This window comes from Rhamphochromis sp. 'chilingali' (genome assembly GCF_963969265.1).
Source record: "Rhamphochromis sp. 'chilingali' genome assembly, chromosome: 18".
NCBI lineage: Eukaryota > Metazoa > Chordata > Actinopteri > Cichliformes > Cichlidae > Rhamphochromis > Rhamphochromis sp. 'chilingali'.
The window spans coordinates 22,266,487-22,284,942 of record NC_137945.1 but is presented as its reverse complement, the minus strand read 5'-3'; the positions used below and the strand labels follow the sequence as shown (position 1 = coordinate 22,284,942).

General features: G+C 42.1%; 1 protein-coding gene across 3 annotated transcripts; it reads right to left on the bottom strand.

Annotated features, from left to right (window-relative positions):
• Positions 1 to 9,890: 9,890 nt before the first annotated feature.
• Positions 9,891 to 18,112, bottom strand: slc35b3 (solute carrier family 35 member B3; the record flags this gene model as incomplete). Of its 3 annotated transcripts, none has more annotated exons than XM_080864175.1 (10): positions 9,891 to 10,913; positions 11,751 to 11,820; positions 12,063 to 12,174; positions 12,441 to 12,533; positions 12,679 to 12,776; positions 13,136 to 13,243; positions 15,768 to 15,922; positions 16,044 to 16,165; positions 16,359 to 16,595; positions 18,053 to 18,112. In XM_080864175.1, 10 exons carry the CDS (start codon positions 18,110 to 18,112, stop codon positions 10,763 to 10,765), a joined length of 1,206 nt encoding a protein of 401 aa, XP_080720301.1. In that variant the 3' UTR covers positions 9,891 to 10,762. The 3 variants fall into 3 exon arrangements, with proteins under 3 accessions (XP_080720301.1, XP_080720302.1, XP_080720303.1); XM_080864176.1 differs by lacking the exon at positions 18,053 to 18,112 and adding an exon at positions 17,604 to 17,940; XM_080864177.1 differs by lacking the exon at positions 18,053 to 18,112 and adding an exon at positions 17,381 to 17,552.
• Positions 18,113 to 18,456: the final 344 nt, after the last annotated feature.

Sequence of the window (18,456 nt, the reverse complement as noted above, 5' to 3'; positions counted from 1 at the left end):
AAAGAGCACTTTATAGTTGTTTCAGTCAAAGGCAGAGAAGGTCCTGTAAAATACTGCAGTTTAATTGTTAAGTTTGTTCATTTCTTTTATTATGAAAATAATATTTTGCATGGAAGTTATTGTTTTTAGAAACTAAATTCAGCAAAAATTGTTTGTGGCAGGTGACACAGTCAGGAATTGCAATCTGTGTATCTCCAATTCAAAGCTTAATAAGGTTTAAAAAGGTGAGTAATGTGCCTGATCTATACCCCGTGTTAGCTCGGCTGTTTGTCAAAAAAAGCAGTGAAAAGTATATGATTGTATTTCTGTGCTCTGGTGAACTGAATCATTCCTCCACTATGCAAAGAGCGAGAGAGAAAAAAGATGGACGTAATACACTTTGGTACGGCTGCACACGCTGGCAATTGATGGGGAGAAAAATGTCATGGCAGCAATGGGGGTTGAGTGTGCTGGGTGGAACTGATGTGTGTGTGTGTGCATGTTTAAGCGACTACAACCTGAGATCAACTTCACATTAAGAATTGCCCTGTGGGTAGTTTAGCAATGAGAGTGCGGGCTGGCTGGGAAGAAATATGCTTTGTAGTGAGACAGAGAGAGCACTAAGGTGATAGACGCACATATCATGCTGTGTGCGTTTTGACCAAACACTGTTTAATCTGTTATGGATTTTCTTGCCCTCACTCTTTCTCTCACTATCTCTCGCCCTGCATGCTCGATACTCTTTATGCGACTATCCTCAGCCCCGGCGACTCGCCATGCCTCGTGGCTCGTGATTAAACAGTGCGGCATGATTCAAAGTCAAATCTACCTTCGCTGTGCAGCAGGAAGCTGTCATCTTGCATGTTTTAGGAATCAAATTAGTTTGCAGAGGCCTCACCCCTCCCCGCTCTTTCCCACCAAATCTTTGCGCTTAGCGAAATGTTTTCCAAAATGCACCCAGAGAGCTACGGCTTTCCCGATTACAAATTTCCTCTTAATCTCGAGTTGTGGAAAGACAAACTGCAGCTAAATGGGACTCCAAAGCGTCTTTTGCATTATTAACGACCGTGATGTAACAGCAAAACAACTTTTGAGAGGAAGGTGGGGGCGGACAATTAGGCAAACGTGGCTCATCATTAAAAAAACCTCAAACAAAACAGTGCAGATAATGCATTTCACAAATGTTTAATTAGACGGTATTAATTAGAGGCTTTCCTCTCGCCTTTCTCTTTCTCTTCCATCTTTTCCTCTCCCCTTTCTTTCCCTCTTCCCTTCCCTCCTTCTTTTTGTGATAGATCTGCAGCGTGACCCCCAGTTAATTGAAACCCAGGAGACTCTTCTTGCATAAAATCAGATTTATCTATCCATAAAAGGATTTCGTTAAAAATAGTCCAAATCCAGTGGCTCACAACTATGAGCCTGCAGCTACCGAGGCGAGCCTGGCTCCAACCCCTTTCGCCCTCTCTCAGTCGCCACAGTAAAACAAGTGCTGTCTACTGCTAACTAGCTGGGGACCCATTAATTAATTGCAGGAAAACATAGACACTATGTCTGTGGGGCACATTTTTTTCTCCCCAAAAGAAAGAAATGACTCTGTGTGTGTGTGTGTGTTGTCCCTCATCCACAGCTCTTCTGAACTGTCTCCAGTGTCCCCAGACTATAATAAGAGGAAAGTAATGATGGGCCATAGTGATAATGAAAAACCATGCATCAAACAAAACACATTGATTCTAGGAGACAGGTCAAATGAATAGCAAGCGCAGTGACAGAAAGACGGTCCAGTCAGTGCTGCTGGATGAGAAATATGTGTGTTACCTGCAAACTTAATTTGTTTCCTGGGAAATATTTAAAACTTTTAGCAGAGATCGTTTTCACAATAAAAGGCCCAAGAAGGAAGAGACAGAAGAAAACTGTAGGAAGTTCTTTGGATTTGTTTTTTTCCAGCGTGCCCCCTGCGTGCGTATTGCCACCACAGTGGTAGTTTGGGACAAGTGCTGGCCCCTGTCCAAATACCTCTGGATTTATAGCATCGTGGTCCCCCCCTTCTCGTGTCAGAGGTGTTGCTGTTTGGACCAGAGCCAGACAGCAATATTGGTGCAGTTATTTGAGAAACAGAGGAGGGGATCAGAATCCGGGTGCCTAATTAAAGCAGACAGGGATTTTCGACAAATGCATACAAGAAGCGGGGACGTCTAACCCTGGGGGAGCCATTATTGATGCGACACCCTAAAGACAGGAGTCACATATGGGCATCTCTATCTGTAGGCTTTCCCTTTTAATTCACTGTGGGCCATATAGTGCCATCTCGCTTCCACGCAGCCGCTGACATTGTGAGGGGAAAACGACGGCGCGATTACAATCATGACACCCATGTGTTTGCTTGTATGAGTGTGTACGAGCAGGCAATTGTTTGCACGTGCGCGTGTTATTTGGCTCTGAAGTGATACATGATGGGGCTGCGTTGTCCCCCCAATCAGTGGTTACACTCCCCCCTCTCTCCTTCTACAGGAAATTAATAGGCAGCTGCCACTGATGCGTTAAATTGCTTTGCGTTGGGCACTGCAGACAACTGGATTATTTATTCTTTATACTCTCCATATTAGAACAACTGCCTTGTGCTTTGCTATTGTTTTTAAATGAGATCTCGTTTCTTAGTGTAGCGTTAGCAGCTACTGTACGTAACTGTTTCAAGAGGTAAAATGGTTGAAGGTGTTTTAGCGGAAATTACTCTTGTTCTAATTCTACTTGTTACTTGTTATTCTACTTTTTAAACTTTCATTAAGAGTGTGTCTGATATGGGTTTACTGGCTGTATGATTGTTTTATTAAAATTGACATGAAAATTGGTGGATTGCAGAGTACCCTGACTATTCCTTCACTGATTTCCCTCAAATCTTAGCTACACCAAGTTAAATCCATGTGAATTCATTTGAGATTATTTTCATGATTTTCATACTATAAAGTAACTACACAGGACCTGCTCTTTCAAAACCCTATATTTTTGCAAATTAATGTCTATTATCAGCATTACTGTAGTGTCAGAGGGCTCGGCGCTCTGCTTTATGTTGGCACCATCTTGGTGAAAAGAAAGTGAGCGATTCCAAACCTTTTTTTAGTGGGAGGGGTCGGGAGTTCAACGTGTGGTTGAAAAGTGGGGAGTGGGAACTGATTGCTGTTTACGTCGAATAATCTTTATCGAGCATCTTAGGATAGCTTTTGTATTTTTCATGCTTTGTTTTGAAAGGAGTAGCTAAAGCTTTATAATGAAGAGACGGGGGCGGTACTGCAAGGTTGAAGTGCTGGCTAGTTGCCCAGTCGCCAGTTGTCCAGTAACAATGGGCCTAGCCTTGGGTTTTGTCTCAGTTAAGTAGACTTATGTTTGTTTTAAACAGTTTTTAATTTTTTTAACTTGTCTTTTTCTTTTGTTTCCCATAAAACACCATCCTGATCTGTCTTGTCACATGTGGACACTGTAAATGAATTGCACATCAGGCGAAGAGTATTCGTGTATTTGAGTATTCCTACAAGACCCTTATAGCACTGATTAGCCTTGCAGATTGAAGATCCCTGTGTTGGTGTTGTTCTGACATCATAACAATGTTAGTCCAGGATCAGCATCGCAACTGACCGGTCACATTGTCAGAGAATTCTGTTAGCATTAGCCATTAAGTTAGCTAAGGCTACTAGCAAGCCAAAATGAGTGATATCAGATTGAGCGACTGAGGCACAAAGTAACAGTGACAATTTGACTTTTTTTTCTAGTTCAAGCCTCTGGACCATCTGAGGATTTGTTTAAATTCATGTAATAGTCAGAGATTGTCTTTAGCTTTAGAGCTAACAGTAGGGCCTAGCAAGACAGGAAATTAACAGAATGGCACGGGAGTTTCTGAGACAACCTTGACTAGATGATCAAATGATTAAGCTAACCAACTGTGAAAACATTTAAAACATTAATAGATAATAAATGATGGAAAATAAGCATTTGTTGCAGTTTTCCATCCCTTGTAATAGACTCATGAGGTCTGTTTCTATTGTTAAAGCTCATAATTAATATTCTCGACATTAAGTACTCTGTATATATATATATATATATATCTTTTTTCTACAATGAAACAGCTATATATTAGAGGTATGTATTTATAGGGAAGTATTAAATCAGCCTTTCTTTCTCGTTCTTAATTCCTATGTGGCTTTGCTTTTTCCTTTGTAGTGGGGATCCCCATCCCCCTCTACTGGACCACTGTCAGTGGGAATCTCCTTCAAACCCCCGCTGCTGCCTGGCCCGGCATCGCCTCACGCTGCCTCCGCACATATGCATGTCATGCGGTGTCAGTGCCGAGGTGTGCTCTGATGTTATGGGGCCTGATGGCAACATATTCCCTGCTGATAGCGAAGATTGCTACACTCAGGTATAGCTCTGAGTCTGTGTGTCTTGTGAGCCCGCCCTTCATGTTATGGGTCTATACCCCGGCTGACTGGTGAGCCCCCTGCACCTAAGCGAGTCCTCAGTGACAATTCAGCATGGCAGCCGGAGGTTTATGGGGCAGGCGAGTCTTCTCCACTGTTCTCTATGCTCTGTTTCACTGGGCACTTGCCCCCATTTCGTCCTCTTCTCACACTAACCCTCCTGTTTTTCCATGTGGCTGAGCTTGGACCAGGAGGAGGTGACTCACACACTGTGGCTGATGTACTGAGCATCATCACTATGCCGCTCTGTTTTGCATCCCCCCAGTTAAATTTAAGCGAATGCCTGACGGTACGGGACGCAAAATGGTATCGATCCTCACTGGGCAATTCAGCTGCAAATGCTACACTACGGCTCAGTTTCCGCTACTGCTCCTAAACCTCAGAGAGCATCAGTGACTTGCTTGTCTAATCCTTAATTTTTTTTTATTTTAGCAAAAATAAAATAACTAACTCAATAAGATATGAGATAAAATATAAAGATCATAAGAACAGATGGAAGAAATTTCACAAAACTTATTCACGTAAGGCCTTGGAGGAGTTTTTCCACCTGTATTAAAAACAGCGCTGAGTAATATTCAAGTTAGCTGTGATTTAATATGACATTTAGTAGATTTTGCTGTAGCACACAACACAGAACAGCAGCAGGCAGCACCCATGGGAATCTCCTCTCCTGGCACACAGTTAACATTCTGCATTTGTCCGGCACTCTGTAATTTATTGGATCTCATCTGTCCAGGCTTTGATTTATATATTGATTTGAAAAATAAATAAAAGTGATAGGAACCTGCATTGGGGTGTAATGATGGACTGTGTCGACATGCAGGAGTAGGGATATGAAACATTGGGAGGAAATTAGATATTATGCCCCCAAGACAACTGCAGCCAGCAGCACATTCATTATTGGCTGGATATTTATTATTAAGAATTTCTCTTCATGAGTGACTGCTGTGGAATATTTCGACCGTGCTTGAGCAACCAAAATGGTGTGTGTGCGCGAGTGTGTGCGTGTGCGCGCAGTACAGTACGGTTTTGTAAGTGTGTGCGCAAATGTTTGCTGCCATGTTTCAGCAGATGAAGACAAGAAGAAGGCTTGGTTTGTCAGACTCTTAAGAGTAACACACACACGCACAGTCCTGTCAAGCTCCTTAGGTAAAACGATAAAAAAAAAAATACATGCAGTTCACGCATAAAAAGTCACGATCTCGGTTATAGAAGGCACCGGCACGCTCTCCAGCTCCATATTTCAACATGACAGGACCACATTTGAGAAAACAGTGGGCTAGAAAAACACTAGACAGCTGTTAAATACCAAAACTCCTTGCCAGGACTTCCACCGCCGCTCTGCACCAGTTTTAATCACAGCACAGTGAATTTCAAACAGCAGTATACAAAAAAGGGGGCTGCTGTCCAAGCCTCCAGAATTTTTATTTCATTTTTTCCCTCCCACTTCTCTGCTCTAATCCACTTCAATTATGTTTCCTCCCATTTCTCCTGATCACTTTACAGCTCAGGAGCACCTGTGCTAATTGTAGCTGCAATGATTGCTGATATGTTTCTCATCCTTAAAGGAGTTTGCGAGGGGGACGACAGATAAACATCCAGCCCTGGGGCTTTTTGAGAAGCATGGCTCAGCCTAGCAGATGGCCATCATATTATATGAGGAGAGCTTCTTGCGCTGGCTGGTACGGGTGGGTGGGGTGTAATGAGTCTGAGGTAGGAGGATGAAGAGGTGTGAAGCAAGGCTGTTGTGGAGAGTGAAGGAAAAGAGGGAGGAAAAGGTGGGGAGGTGGAGGTGGAGTGAAGGAAGGTAATGAAAGGAAAGAGAAGATACATAATGAGAGAAGAAATGAGAGCATCAGGAGGAGATGAGAGAGAACGACAGAAAGAAGGCCTAAGAAAAGGGGGAAAGCTATTAAACGAACCTCAGCTCATTTAAATTTCTAATTCGGTGCAGAAGTTTGAATTTTGGAGATGTAATTTGGTCTTTTACTGAGAATCAGCCTTGGGGCTATGTTTCAGCTACAGCCAGCAGCTGGTCAGCTTAGCACAAAGAGCAGTAACAGCTAGTCAGCTCCGTCCAAAGGTGATAATATCTGCCTTACAGCACCTTGAAAACGCATTAAGGGAAAAAAAACAAAAAAACTCCACTGCTTTGTGGCAACCTCACACTGATGACAAAACAGGAAAGTACTGCATGTTCTTCCAAAAATAGTAACATAATCCTACTTGAGGTTGTGGAAATGCACTGAAATAATATGAAGCTTCAGGCATGCTTTGCATTCCACATCTACTGTCTAAGTTTTTATACATTAAGGTGCTAGTAGTTCACTTTTTTGTTAAGTTCGGGCAGAGTCTTGCTAGCTAGTTGCTAGTTGTAGCTTCATATTCATCCTACCAATCAGACGGTCGGTGTCGGAGTTTTCTTAGGCAAGGTACTTGAACCCCGAGTTGCCCCTGTGGTGTCCATCGGAGCCCGAGTATGTGTGAACGTTAGAGTGTGTAGGCATAGATATATGAATGCTGTCTGAATGCATGTGTGTGAATGTGCCTTGCAGTAAGAAAATGCTTTGATTATTCAACTGAGTAGAAAGACACTACATAAGTGCCAGTCCATTTACCAATCACGAGCACTATTAGCAGAATAAGCTGCTTCCCCAAATGCTAAACTGTTTCCTTTAAAAATACATTTTTCTTTTAGAAATCAATCTTCATATCATCTCGTTACACTGCTGTTATTCAGGCCCTTGTCCCATCAGAAATTAACAACGTTAACTGTGGTGGTGTTGTTCCATTAAGATTGTCTTAGAGCACAGCTATCTGCGACACACTGATTCATTTTACCAGTTACGCCCATGTTTACCCTGCTTATAGACTTCTCAGAATGACTCCTGTGAAAAGGGCCTATTCCACCTCAGGTTGTTCTCATGTTTTAAAAGAGGCACAACAGGCACAATGGGAGTGTGTGTCCCATTAAACCCACGATGACAGGGACTGTGTCATCTGGTGTGTGTCTGTGTGTGAATAGCAGTGTGAGGGCAGCTGCATATCCCTCATTTCGCCACCTTACTGCCCTCACTGACACATAGCACCCATAATGAATGGCTCTGCCAGCACTCCCCTATGTGGCCATCCGCGGTCTGACCACATATTATATAGCAACCTATCTGAGGTGGACCGCATATTATATAGCAGCCTATTTGCGGGAATGATGAGCTGCGGACACCTCCCATTATTTATTAGGAAGGGCCTCAGCCGTGCGAGAGCAGAGGTTGGTTGGATGTGTGTGTGTTGGGAAGTGTAGGGTGTAAAATGAAGAACAAGAAATGAGTAAAGGATAGAGGAAAAAAAGACAGAAAAGCAGTATCCCAGATGACTGCAGCTGCATTTATCTTACAATGAAACGGTTTCCTGTTCTTGGATGTTTGCTTTAAATTTAGAATTTCAAACAGCCTGTCAACGTTTAAAGAAAAACTAACCACCTAAACTCACTTATTACTAGACAGCACAACAAAATAACGCAAAAGTACACGAGTTAAAATAAAATAGCTGACTTTGGTGGATGGCAAATTCCTCTGTGGCTTTGAAAAATGGCAAAAAACCTAACCGTTCTAACAGGGGTCAGCCGGCTTCGTTAGGTGTGTTCTCTCGGTGCTAAAAGACAAATGATGTACTTTGCCTTGGGTCAACTGGGCTTTCCCATCCCATAATGACCTTTCAGGGAGCTGGAGGAGAATAGCCTTTCCCATAGCGATAAAGCAGTTCTGTACGCCGCACATCGAATGTATGTAATGGCAAACTAATGTTTTTAACCCGTAACATGACCCCTCAACCTCTAATGGACTGTTTCGCTGCCCATCAATCATACAAAGACAGTATTAAAGCAAGGCGGGCTTTAAAAAAAAAAGAAAGAAAGGGGAAAAAAACATCTGTTTTTCCTCCAATTTTCTTGTCTGTGTGAAACTCAAATCTACAGCCAAACAAGAAAGCATCCAAAGTAATTTTCTCTTTCCAATTGAGTTACATGCTCTCAATCTGCGCAACACTTGCCATTTTGCTGTAGAAGAAAACTTAGTAGTCCTTTGTGTGTGTGTGTGTGTGTGTACTGCTGCACTACCAAAGGTTCCCCGGAGGAGGGAAGATCTCTGTCAGTTTGTCATCACACACAAGCTGCCAAGTTTTATGAAATACCAAATTACTAATTGGCCCAGCGTTAGGTTTCCCGCCTGGAAGTGAGACTGTAATATCGGGACCTCTATTAGGATCACAGAGAGAGCCACACTCAGCCCGTCTCCTGCTGAGCTGGCAAGTCTCCGTCATTTCACAGCACGCCGGAGACATGCGCATACAACACAAATGATAATGAGGGACAGACTCAAACATTTTCACCGTGTTCGTAGGCTACTTAAAACACCGCCGCGGCCACGGTTTCACTACCAACATTGGCGATAAAATGAGCACTACTGCGGTGCAATTCTTTTAAATGAAAGGGAAACATCTGATCGGATGGATGATCCTCAGTCCAACTGCATTGTCTAACCACTTTGTAAAGTTTGCACAGATGTGATTGTTAGACTAAAAGCCTACACATTAACTGTGAAAACTGCAGAGGTCTATTTGTTCTGAATGAGGCCTGAAAAACGTCAAGCTCCTTGGAGCCTGTGTGGAGCACAATGAAAGCGAGCAGGTGCAGAAGAGGGTATGATAAAACCTCTATGAAAGGATACACTTGCCTCACAATATTTCCACAATACTGACAGACACCTGCATTGTTCATATCATCCAGTGCTTTACATCAAAAGAGCCGTGCGGTTAAGAGGGGCTAAAAGCACGATACTGAGTGAATAAGACCGGACGAGCACAGATCTCCGGGGTGATGACTGGATACTGAATCTGGATTAAAACCAGATGCACAGATATGAAGCTAAAACCAGAGATTCAGAGACGGGTGTGTGTTTGTATGAATGTGTGAAAAACAGCAGTACACCACTGTCCTGAATGTACTGGCAGTCGCACTAATGTCAGTCAAGTAATCTTTTTAACCACAAGAGGAAAAAATAAAGCCGGATATAAATCCAGACCAAAAATGCTTTAATAGCCCTGCAGGGGAAGCAGCGGTTTGCCTGAGGAAGAACCAGGTGTGAGCTTTATCATGCCATCATTTAGAAAAACTGAACTGGTATTTATGTGACACACACACACACACACACACACACACACGATGGATCTAAATGAATAGGACAGCCTCAGCGCTGTGAAGACTGCTGTTTATTTTCCGTCTAGCAGTGCTCTCTTTTTTCAGGACTCCTAATCAAACACGCCCAAGGCCACTGGATGGATAAACACACACACATTTTGGCAACATTTCAATTCTTCTCTCAAGTGGTGGAAAAGGAGAGAATAAGGGCTGGCCGACAAAAAAAGAAAGGAAAAAGAAAACACCACCGCTGTAATTACTAAATACATATTTTATTGTAAAAAGAGCTTTACCCTTTGACCCAAACGTATATGGTTAGCAAATTATGGCAGCTGTTGATGTTCAGGAGTGACTGACTCCCAAAAATGTGACCATCGCACATAACACACATTATGAAGGTTCGAGTCACATATGGATTACCCCAAGAAACCCAAAACAAACAAAACGTATGAAAGCCACTTTTACGTATAAAGAAGGTCCTGAAAAACATGTTCTTCCATCTTTCTGGCACATGCAGGGGCAAATATACTTTTTTTTAAAAATCAATATGTATTATTTTAAGATGGGTGACAGTAATTTCACACATGATACAGATTACCACGTATCTCTGTACTTGTTCTTTCAAACATTTCATTTTTGCTCCAACCACTCGAGGGTTAAAGTGTTTCACTCAATTCCAGTGCAAAACTGTGCAATTTGGTGAGCTAATGAGCTGGCTTCCCTTTAGAAAGTCTCATACTGCATGTCCTCAGTGTTGTACAACACATTGGAAAAAAGAGTTTCAGTGGGGCTTTGAAGTATTGCTTCACAAGATCCCACTAGGCATTGATCTCCTTTTAAAACGCAGTTCCTTCATTTTCCTGCAGACAGTGCCACTTCGGTTAACCAGCAGTGTCCTGGTACGCAGATGGAAAACAGCGACTCCCTCTCCCACAGTTTGATTATTATCAGCTGTCTGTAAGGCTGATTGGAGGTCGAACCCTGTGTGCCCATCTTTGGCTCAACATTAGTGGTGATGAGGCCCGGCATATGCTTCAGCACATCCTGTGGGTATTTCATCCCGGAAGTAGCAGAGAGAAGTGGTCTGTCGGCACAGGACTTCCACCGAACCTCTGAGTGTCTCCTACACATTTTGTGAAAGAAATCGGACTTTCTTTCCCGCCAGCAGCCAGCTCCTGAGGTCCTTGATGGAGGGAAGCTTCATTTTGTCCTTGTTTTTACTGTAAACATTCAAAAAAATTCCAAAGAGCACCAGAAGGCCGCCCCAGATGTACCTGACGAGGTCAAAGACGGAGAGGTTAGATGTTTTATACAACTAATGTGGGAAGACTTACGACACCCCGAGAAGTTTGTGGCTTCAGCTGAATGATGTAAAAGGTTAATAAACGGATAAATATCTACTTTCCACAGAAATGCAAGGACACAGTCTGTCCTAATGAGCAACACTGGGCAAAGGTTTGCATGCACAAAAATCCACATGGCATTGTTAAAATAACAACACATAACTTTTTTTTTTTGGACAGTTTGAGTGAAGTTGAGTTTTGCTGAAACGATGGACCAATGCTGCTGCCCTATCAAACACATGCAAACCAGGTGTAATACAGGTGTTGTATATCATACAACTCCTCAGAAATTGATGCAATTAGTATTTATAAATTTGGTTAAATCTGCCATTTACTGATAACACACTGTAGTACTGCAGTTTTTTGGTTTTAAAAAGTGTTAGCTGTTGCCATAAAAAGGGACTGAGTCCAGTTAAGGGTGAGGGCACACACCAGCTGGAGGGAGAATAAATTTGGCTGCAATGACACACAAAAGTTTTTCTGTTTCGTGATACACACACAGTTTTTAAGAGCCACTGAACAACAGAGCAGCGGATTCACTCTCTGACAGCGCAGAGGGCGAGTGAGAGGGTGAACAAAAGAGGGAAGGACAAACTGAAGGAGCGGAGGAAAACTCGAGGTCTGCAAATGGACTGAGGACATAAAAACCAGGGGCAGAGAAGCCAGATCAAGTTTTTTATTAGTCAAAAGAGGGGGTCAGCGGTCACACTGTAGACTTACTTTAAACTAGGAGGAAAGTGTTTTAAGTCAAAAGGTGGTGGTACTTACTGGAAAGTGAAGGGTTTTGCAAAGAACATGAAGGAAAGTACGATAGTCATGGCCTTCCTCCCAGTGGTCACTGCACAGAAACCCGCACAGATGCGTTACCATCAGTGACACTCGTTACATTTCTTTACTTAATTACTTTTAAAATATGTCTAAGAAAAGACAAACATCCTGGGTTAAGATAGTGATAATTTTTTTTATCTATATAATTGTGTGGCTGACTGAAATATGACTATTTGCCGTTTATGCCAACAATGCTGTTTTCACACGAGATAAAACAATTCTGAGGAAAACTTTATAAACTGCGACTCTGACCTGTTACAGCAACCAAAGCCCCAAAGAGCTTGATTAAGGCCAGCACAAAGGAGATCCCAAAATAACCCGTAAGAGAGAAGAAGAACGCGTAACCATATGTCTTCACGGGATGCTGAGAAGGAAAGAGGGGAGAACAGATAAACGAACAGGGTCCAGATGAAAAAACACTAAAAACTGCAACCCTGTGCTACTGGAAAACATCAAAACATCATCAATCTACAAGGTTAAAGCTGAAATACAAAAAACAGGATCCTGACACATTAGTCCTAAAAGGATCTGATTTCACATTCCTTCCAATGCTAACGTTTGAAAACATAAAGCAAACAACCCCACTAAAAGCTAGGAATGTGTAATCACATCATCTTCAGGTATATTCACCTCTGAGCAGAATGCTACGGCCGGTCCCAGCCCACCAACACACAGCAGGCCCACCAGTATGTAGACAAAACCAATGGAGTATGAGTACAGCACCTGTGAGCGACAAAATGCGGCATTACCACAACATAGAACAGAAGTACTTTCAATCACACCATCAACCAAAGCATTCAGGATTTTTCTCCAACAATGTGTGATCCTATCAAAATGCCTTTGGATTTATATTATTTCACTAGTGTACCATTTCAGAGTTGGAGCCGTTATGGAGTTTCATGGCTTTCTCTTGCACATTTCCAATGGCAGCATCTGCACACAGCGCCAGGGAGATGAGAAGGACACCTGCGTGCACAGAAACATGCACATGTAACCATTCAGGGTGAAGAAGGGGAAACATTAACAAACTACTCAATTTCAAACAGACGCCTCAAGGTGCTTTAACTAAATATATTATAATATTATTCTAGAAGTTCATAGAGCACAAATAGACATTTTATGCACTAAAATAAAAGTTTCCAGCCACAATTCAGTGATCCAAGAGTAAAAGTGAAAGAACCTGTGACAGACGTCAGCAGCTACATTATGGAGATGTACATCATATATACAGTGTCTTTAATGTACTCATGCAACATCTCTGTATTTGTATAGGAGCCTCTGTTCGAAGACCATCTGAGTTTGCAGGTGGATCTCAAAGGAAATACCTGTGACATTGAAGTTGGGGGCCACTTTGCTGTCTGCTAGGGTAAACCAGATGAGTCCCAGACTCATGCAGAGAGCAGCAGACACATCAGCCACATTATAACGTTTACCTGGGACATAAAGATGGAGGAAAACGTTATTTAAAATCTTATATTTTTATTTTTCAAGCCTTAAATCTAAACCTATTTCTTTTACTTGTCACCTACAAAAATCAGGCAAAGTTTTTAAAACTACACCAGCATGAAATCTACACTTTAATGTATGATATGTGTAACACTTTAAAACATCCCAGGCACAATAAACCAAACTGAGAGAGTTTCCCCTCAAGCACAGCTTACAAAGAAATCTTTGAAAGATGACGACCCACCTTTAATAAACAGAAGTTGACATTGGACTGAAGTAAAAACACATCACTAAAGAAAGTTTTTGCAACAGATATTGTTCACAACTTAAAGTTTCTTGGGCTGTGCATGCAAGAATGAAAAAGGAAAAAAAACTGTGAAAATGAAAAAAGAAAAAAAAACGTGGGAGGCAATAAAACAACAGGATGAAGGAGTCTTTCAAAAACAGGCTGACGGACGGATGCCTTGAGGTTGACGGGGGACGTGGCATCAGGTTGTGGTCGGCTTTGATTCCCTGACTCGTCTTTGAAGGGCCTCACATCAGATGCATCCCCACACCCCTGCCTCCATCCATCCATCCATCTGTTCATCCATCCCTCTCTCCCACTTTCTTTCCTCTTTGCATTTGGAGTGAACAAATTCTGTTTTCCACTCGACCCCCTTGAGGGACCGTGGTCCTCACATCTATTCATCCAGAGAGACGTAAGGAGGCGGGTGAAAAAACATAAAGAAATTTAAAAAAAAATGCACGAAACCCTTCTCACGTTCAGGACGTTGAACCTTGTGAAGGCCAGTGTGAGGATGAAAGGACAGACAGAAGTAAGAGCGGGGAAGAAACTGCACGTACTGCCGACCGGGCCCTCACGACAGAAAACAACAGACGTGGATGAAAAGGATGCACTGAAAGTTGAAAGGTGGTCACTGCTTCAAAGGAAATATGTGATGAATGAAATGAGGTGGAAAAAATGAATCTACTTTCCCCCCCCTGTAAATGATGATGTAACATTCACTTTTATTATATTCTGAATAATAAAAAAAATCTTCATTTTCAGTTATTTTGAAAAGACTGTTACCTCATGTGCCAACAGATTTGAGCTACATGTACGATTACAGTTTTGTTGAAATGATGAAAACTTAAGAGATTACAGTAACAGGTTCATGCTCTAAGGCGATCTCCTGAAAGCAGGAACCTTTAAGCTGACCCTAACTGTTGATTTACATTTGAACAAGACCAATTAAGCTTTTATAAGCCAACCCAAAAAACAAATACCAGACTAAATAAATATACCATTCAAAAAAGTTAAAGGAAAACTTTGAAAACAAACCAAATCCCAGTGGGGAAAAAAAAAAATACTGATAGGACTGGATAATGTGTTAGGAATAAAAGGAGCCCCAATGTGCTTGTATGCATCCCTAACAATATCAGGGGAATGCTGCTAAAGGAGATGAAGGATGGAGTCTTGGGGGGGGGATCCCCTCCCAGTTCTGAACCATTGCATCACAGAGCTTCTGGACAACTTGGCGGCATAAGATGGACAGAAACATAATGTCCCAGAGGTGTTCTCTTGGATTTAGGTCAGGTGAGATTCGTCAATGTTATCACTTACTTACTCCTCCAGGACCTGCCTATAAATTCTCACTGCATGAGGCTGGGCATTGTTGTGGACAAAGAGGACCAAAGGACCCATTGCACCAACACAGAATCTACTAATAGTCCAAGGATATTATCCTGATACCTAATGGCAGCCAGGATGCTGCTCACTAGCCTGTAGATGACTGTGCGTCTCTCAATGCATTCACCTCCCCAGACCATCACTGACCCACCACCCAACCAGTCATGCTGCATGATGTTTCAGGCACCATAACGTTCTCCCCAGTTAATCCAGACCCTTTCACATCTGTCACGTGTACTCAAAGTACATGCTCTCTGCTCCCATCTAGAGAGCTAGGTGTCTAGAGGATGTCAGTCCCTCATGCCACCCTCATGAAATTTGCTTCTGATTATTTGGTCACACCAGTGGCCTTCTGGAGGTCACTTTTTGTAGCTCTGCACATCCTGCACAAAGGAGCAGATACCAGTTCAGCTGACGGGTTGTGCATATTCTACGGTCATGTTCAGCTCTCCTAAAGTAACTGTCTCACCCACGCTTTTAAGACTGTGCTGGGAAGCATAGCAAACCTTGTGGCAATCAAACATATTAATGTGTCATCCTGGAGGAGTTGGACTAAGGTATCAAGGAGTTGGTCAAGGTATCATCTCATGTCATCAGTAGTGACACTGATTCTAGCCAAATGCAAAAAATAGTTCTTTTAATTTGTTGAACAGTTTACATAACACAGGAAATCCCCTCAAATTATTTTACAATGAGAAAGGCATAGAAATGGTCTACAGAGAACTGCAATACTGATGCCTGCGGATCATCTAGTAGCAAGGATGAAGACTTTGCAGAGCAGGAACCAAAAATACACACAATGCGCACACTGTAAATAAGTATCAACATAGGAAGCTGACCTTGTATAAACACTCCTCCAATCATGACTGGGATGAGTTTACAGCACTTGAAGATGACCTGTGTAGGGTAGTTCAAGTAGCCCAAAGAGGTATTTGACAGGCCCATAGTGCCCACCGTTAAAAATGCTATAATCATATAGGTCTTCCCTGGTATCCTGGAGGAGATGAAATTTAAAAAAAAAAAAAAAAAAAAACAAGGAAGAAAAAGTCAGACACAAAATGTGTTTTACAGTAAAGGCTGTCTTCTGGGGGGCAAAGCATAATCTGTTATCATACCTTCTGCGTTTGTCCTGTGTGAGCTGAAGCTCTACTAATCCAAACATGGAGTAGAAGCCAAACTGGACCAGAGTGAGGTACCAACCAAAGGGCTTGAATCCTTCCACAGAAAATATTAACTCCTATATTGAGGGACGAATATAAAGACATAACAAAACACCCTTAATAGCCTTGTCTCAGTTTTATTTAATCAATATATTCACATGTTATCATGTTGAATAACACATGTAATTACTGCATTTTTACTGTATTACTATACGTGTGTGTGTGTGTGTGTGTGTGTGTGTATATAAGAAGGATCGTAATCCCCGTTACCTGTAAGTATCCATACATGAGGTAAAAGAAGAAGACTCCAGCCACACAAATAAAGAACTGTGTGGGTGCACTTAAGCTGCTCAGGTTGATCCCCAGAACCCTCAGCTCCTCCACAGACTTTATATGAGGTGACATCACCTCTGTAGACGAGGGGATGGAGATTGAAATGTGCTTCCGTGAACTGTTGTAGCCCACCAGGCCATATTTGGCACTCATTGTGTCAGCGCCTGCTGGAAGCTGCAGGGACATAAAGAAAGATTTGATGCTCCTCCTTTATGATGCTTCGGCATAAAGCACAGACTGCAGCTTTGATAAGAAGATAGCGAAAGAGCTCACAGAGGCATTTCATCATTACTGTGTATACGAAATGCAGATTGATACACCCTTCAAACTGCATGCAGTTGAGAAACTAGCATTAGGCAGGCTAACCTAATATTCCAAAGTAGAAAATGAAGGATGGGGCGGATAAACTAAGCCTGGAGCTGAGCTTTCATCACCTCGTGTAAGAAATGGTGACCATTCACTGGGTCATTTTTATGATGACAGTAAAAAAAAAAGTAACTAGAGTGGCTGTGCCATCAACAGAAAGACCTGTTGAACACGTTACACCATGGGAACTGTGCTGAAATGAGGCGACTAAATGAAGCCATATTCTCTATTATATGAGTATGCAAACGATCCTTGCAGGCAGTGCAAAGCAAACAAGAGATCTTAGAGTAAACACTTAAGCAAAAATACCAGGCGAGGCTTTAGTGATGCAGTATTTTCGATACTTCGTTATTGAGCATGCACATATTATTGTCACTGATTCCCCACATTCTTTTAAAGACTTCTTTTCATTTTTTTCATTCTAAACTATGAGAACTGCTAGTGATCACTACTCTGACTCAAATCCACTCAGGATACGTTGCGGCCAGTGATATTCTGCCACGAGTAAAACCACTGAATAGCATTCACCAAAGCATCCACCACATTAAAGCTGTGCTAAATGAAAAAACATTATAAAAAGAGACTGTTCTTACCCCTGTTTAAATAGCCGGTAACGGTAGCTAGGCTACGAAGCAACCCGTTTCTAACGCCATGAATACTGAATGGAGGCTGTCATTTGATCAGAGAGCAACGATTAACAATCCAAAGACGCAGCTATTAACGTCATCTTACCACACGTTTGCTGTTAGCCACACATGTCGCACCTGACATAGCTTTATCATTCACCAGAGTAAGCTACAATAGCAATCTCGTTACCTTCAACAACACTTCCGGGTGTCTTTACGTGCTCTTATCCCCAGTCTCAGAGGCAACACCGGTGAAAATCATTCCCCTCGACTCGCTCGGCTTCATCTTTCACACACTCCGAACATTTTCACGTTTTTGGTCCTCAGTGACAAAAAGGCCAAAAATGCGCTTACAAGCGTGCTAGCCTGCTAAAGGCTACATGCATTTGCAGGGATGGCAGGCTAGAAGCAGCCAACAACTTCCGCTCGGCTCCGAACTCTGAACTGCGCCGCTATTGGTCAGCGGAGACAGGCACTGCTTCTGCAGGTGGCTTGTTTCACGTTTTTTAGCTCCCGTAAAAATAACAAAAATGTATTGGTCGGTGCCGTCCTGTCGATTCGGCACAAACACAACAGAAGTGAATTATTAGCTGCATTTAATAGGAGAAAGACCTGACGGGCTGTAATACGCTAGCTTACCTGGGTAGAGGAGTTCATCATGAATAGGTAGGGTAGTGTTCCTGTCGCTGTCCACATCATCAGTGACACACAAGCACTTCTGGTTAATCCTGCTGAGTGACGGTCTGAGGTGTCAGTTTTCATTTTACTTTCAATTTTAAGAATTTATTTTTATGATAAAACTATTATTTTGAAAAGGGTCAAATTATGTACAGATATAAAGTTGAAGTCAACCAGGATAAAGGATAGTCAAATATAATGTAGAGGTGTTTTGTTATTTTGATGTCGTGCTATGTTGCACCTCTAACTTTGCTAGCTTTTACTTTTTTTCTTTAAAAAAATTATTTTTAACTTTTTTTTAAACATCCAATACTGCAGTTAGATGGGAGAATTTCTAGGTTTATATTTTATTTAAATTTTTTAAG